Source organism: Formica exsecta, unplaced genomic scaffold (assembly GCF_003651465.1).
Source record: "Formica exsecta isolate Colony F162 unplaced genomic scaffold, ASM365146v1 scaffold466, whole genome shotgun sequence".
Taxonomy (NCBI): domain Eukaryota; kingdom Metazoa; phylum Arthropoda; class Insecta; order Hymenoptera; family Formicidae; genus Formica; species Formica exsecta.
This window is the reverse complement of record NW_021851896.1, coordinates 40376-44652: the sequence shown is the minus strand read 5'-3', so window position 1 is coordinate 44652 and position 4277 is coordinate 40376. Positions and strand designations below refer to the sequence as shown.

The following is a 4277-nucleotide window of genomic DNA, read 5'->3' as shown; positions in this document are numbered from 1 at the left end:
TCAGGTATTTTCAGGGATGCGTGCGAATGCGCGACGCAGAAGAATTCCTTTATTTCGCCATCAACTCGCGCTCCTTCTTTTTCAGGACATCTTCTCCGGCTATTTGACACACCTCGGCCGAGCGAAGTGCATCGAAGTCTGTAATCATTATTGCGATATACCGTTGGAATTTAAGTAACGCGAGATATCGCTAGTATGTTAATAACCGCTCCTGAAAAATTTTGATAAGCTTGTTATATATATTGTAGAAATTCATTCCCGATATGAGAGACTAAAGTATTCGTTACAAAATGCATATAGAAGATACAAGGATATTCAATCTGCGTGTTAGTTTATCTATTAAATAAAAAGCTTATCATTAGCTTTCTTTTCGCGCAATTCCAATATAAAAGAGGTTCTTAAATAAATAGATTGTCTTGCATTTTAGCTTAGAAATATTTAAACGAATGAATTTAGGCCGGTTTGCGCGATTTTCAATTCCAATTTTAATGTCTCATATATTTCTAGAATGACGTAATAATCTTTATCAGAGAATGTCTATGGGAAAATTTTTCTCGACGCATCTATAGCGATGATTCATAGCGATAAAGACATATTCCCAGACTTCGGGCATCGCTATTGTTTTACACACGTTCAGCTTTCGAGTACGCCAGAAACTTTTAGATAGGATGAGTGTGCGCCGACACGGCGACGATGATAGCACCCCGCAAAAATTCTTTGCGTTCTCCCCTTTCCTTCGATTATTCATAGAAACAATTACACGGTCGCGTCATCAAGATCGGAGAGCCTCCTCGCGCGTTTATCGCTACGCGCAATTTGTAATTACGGTGCGCGATATCGAGCGTGTATATATCCATCGTGCTGAGGATCGATAATCCAACTCGAAGCACGATGGAGTCGGCATTTTCAAATTTTTAGGTTATAGTATGCGAGATTAGCGACGAGAGAGAGGGACGGAGGATAGGGGGAGGAGGAACGTGCGAAGGAGAATGGGGGAAGAGAAGATACGACGAAACGGGAACTACTTCGCTGTGGCGGAGTGTGACGTGCCGCGGTACATGCGCGCGCATCCCAGCACGACTCGACTGAACGTGGCAAACGACGAAGACGACGCGCGATTGGTCAATCTGCAAGGGCGCGCGGTTGCTAAGCAACAGTAATAACGCGCGCGTTACTACCGGCCGGCGTAGTGTCGGAGCGGAGCGGATTTCGCACAGTGGCACAGAACAACGTCGGCTTCCGTGGAGTTCATACGTGCCGGATAGTATAAACGACACACCGTGTGCCAAAGTCGACGGATTACTCACACAAACGGGCACTTTCTCTCCCTCCTTTCTCTCTCTCTCTCTCTCTCACTTTCTCTTTTTCTCTATCTTTTTCCTTCTATCCGTCTCCTCCGTTTGTCGCTTCGCGATCGCGGACGCACGCTCCCCTTTCTTGAGGTATCTCCGCCACGGCCGCCGTCAGAGCAGCCTCAGTCTCGCGTTAAAGGACGTCGCGTGAGCTTCAGAGTTTCAGGGCGTCTGAGAAGAGTAAGGCATAAAGATGGCAGAGGACAAGAACGAGACGAGCCCGAGCGCCGAGGGCGAGAAGCCGCCGCAGGAAACAACGGCGTCACCGCCGGCTTCCAAGCCGGACAAGGAGGAGCCGGCGAAGGAGTGCAAGGAAGATGAGAAGAAGGTCGAGGAGAACGGTGAAGGCGAGAAACCGAAGGAGAATGGCGAGGAGAAGCCTACTCCGGAGCCGAAGGACATGCGGGCGATCGTGCTCAACGGTTTCGGCGGCCTGAAAAGTGTCAAGGCCCTGAGAAAACCGGAGCCCACCCTCGGCGAGGGAGAGGTCCTGATACGAGTCAAAGCCTGGTGAGTCAAAGCCACGCTTGCCGTTTTACCGATTAAAGCGCATCGATGTGCATATATTCTCTCCGTTACTTATTATACCGAGTCATTAAATGGAACAATGTAGGAGCCATATTTTCTCCGATTAACTTATTAGAACGCCTCGAATTCACGCATTAATATTTGCTTGGCTAATCGGCCTGTGGCCGAGCTCACACACACACACACATACCTATGCTATTATTTATATTGGTTTTAATTTCTAATTCTTGAAGGAACTTTCTAATCCAGCTAATTAAGTTTGGTATTTTATCATATTTTTTAATGTGAAAAGAGAAAGAGAATTTCTGAAATTTTATAATGTTGCACCATAATTATATATATAAATTATAAAACTTATAATTATCTATTTTCTACACAAATACATACGCACACCGAATTTTTATTTCCAACAAATAAAATAATTTGAAGAATCAAAAATCATATTTGGAACTAAATGAGTGACAAATTTATAAAATTTTGTTGGAGTTCTTTGTCATGGACAGGGTGCGGCACGGTCGGAATTTTCTTCGTTATCAAATTTTGTATCGTATTATGTCGTCGAGATATAAGTGTCGAAAAGATCAACATCGAAAGAATGAGATAACTTCCGTTCTTTTGTCGAGCGCTATCAACGTAAATTCTCCGGAATGTTTGACTTATATTTCTTCGCTTTCCCACCGCGTTAAATACGGATTCTTTGTGACTATATGCGGGCCGTACATAATAGCATATAGTGACTAGGTAATTATGATCCCAAACGTTTAAACGAGTGGAATTAAGGAAAATATATCTACGAGCTTGTCTACGGTGTCTAATCAAAATTATATATTGTAAATCTTTATGTTAATGTTAAATATTTTTTTGTTACAATTTTTTATATTTTTTTCTAAATATTTGAATCAAAGTATGCATTTAATATCAATTCACTTCACATGTGATAGTTCAACGCTCAATCGATAATCAATCAATCAATTTCCGAAACGTAGATGTTGGCGTCGATTCGTAAATCACAATACACGTCCTCGCCCGATCATTTATTACATACATACGGAGGAGAGACGTCAATTTGATTTTTCAATTATAATGAAAGAAATATCGACTTTCACAGCAATAATGTGCGTCGAATCATATCAAGAGAGCTGGCTTTATCTCGAACAGCCAGAAACGGTCGCGATGATGATGGTGCACGGGAGAGATGGCGAATGTCGGATTTGCCAAAGGCTGCGCGGACCTTTTCGCGCGTGAGTCACGTTTTATAAAAGCTATTGGGATTGATGAGAAAATAGCCCCCATAGAAAGATATAACGCTGCCAATGTCGGCACGACGAATAAATTTGTCTGCCTCGCTGCAGACACGTTCGTTAAACTACGCGCACCCCCGTCGTCGGCGCTCGATGAGATAGACGATATAGACGGTTAAATAAAGTGCCGTTCAGTTGTCGTTTCGATAGTACGCCGCTATACAAGCAGCTCGTTAACTCATTTTTCGTCAATTATCCTTCGAAAAATTAAAGATCTTTTTTCTTATAGAAATAAAAAAACATACATAATCATCTCTTCTTAATAAGATAAATTTGCTCTTTTCTCTAATCGCGTATTTCAAGAAATATAAATTTTCATGATAGAGACTGAACAAATTTAAGATACGATAGTATGTTTAAATGCGCTTTTATTTTTACAATTACGTGAGCAAAAATGTTTATCGAAATGCAATTGCTCCCTTGCCAAATTGGTTTTTGCCATTGCAGGCCCGTGGCATTCTCCATTTTAGTCGAGCGTGCACTCACACGCGCTTTACATGTGAACGTCATCTCCATTTGGACGCATATATATATATATGCCCTTTGTAGTGAAAGGGTTATTCGTCGCAGGAAACGTCGAATTTAAGATGTCGCGTCCAAAAGTGGAAGTAATATTAAAAGCGCTACCGGAACACATTTAAATTAATTTTAATTAAATTAATACTTTGTTTTAAATATACTTATCTTTCTGAACTATGCATGAAATACTTGCTTTATTATTTTAATTTTATTGTTAATTAAAAAGAATTTTTATATTAGATCTGATAATAAATATTACTCATTGAAGATTAAATAAATTTCTCGAAGATTTCACCGTAAAATATGTGAATTTAGTTTGTCGTCGCTGATTTTTTTTCCAAAATAATTAACGACAAAAATATAAAAATCGAAATTTTTAAATTTCTGCAGAAATGACTTTACATAAAAAATTCGGCTTTTTAAAAGAATTTTTCTTTCTCTACATTGAATTTTTGTTGTAAACGATTGTACTCGCGAATAATTTTATATTCTACATATCCCTCTCTCTTGATTACTCGTGTAGAATGAACAGTCGAAGGAAACGGGCAATTACTCTTGAATAAAACAATTCTTCCGT

At 40.1% G+C, this 4277-nt stretch overlaps 1 protein-coding gene across 1 annotated transcript in view; it reads left to right on the top strand.

Moving 5' to 3' along the window:
* The first annotated feature begins 780 nt into the window (after positions 1-780).
* The window catches only part of LOC115241088 (synaptic vesicle membrane protein VAT-1 homolog-like), a 23888-nt gene continuing 20391 nt past the window's right edge, over positions 781-4277 (top strand). The window contains exon 1 of the mRNA XM_029816643.1: positions 781-1862. Within this exon, the coding sequence (XP_029672503.1) occupies positions 1546-1862 (317 nt within the window). The 5' untranslated portion in view covers positions 781-1545. The remainder of the gene's footprint in view (positions 1863-4277) is intronic.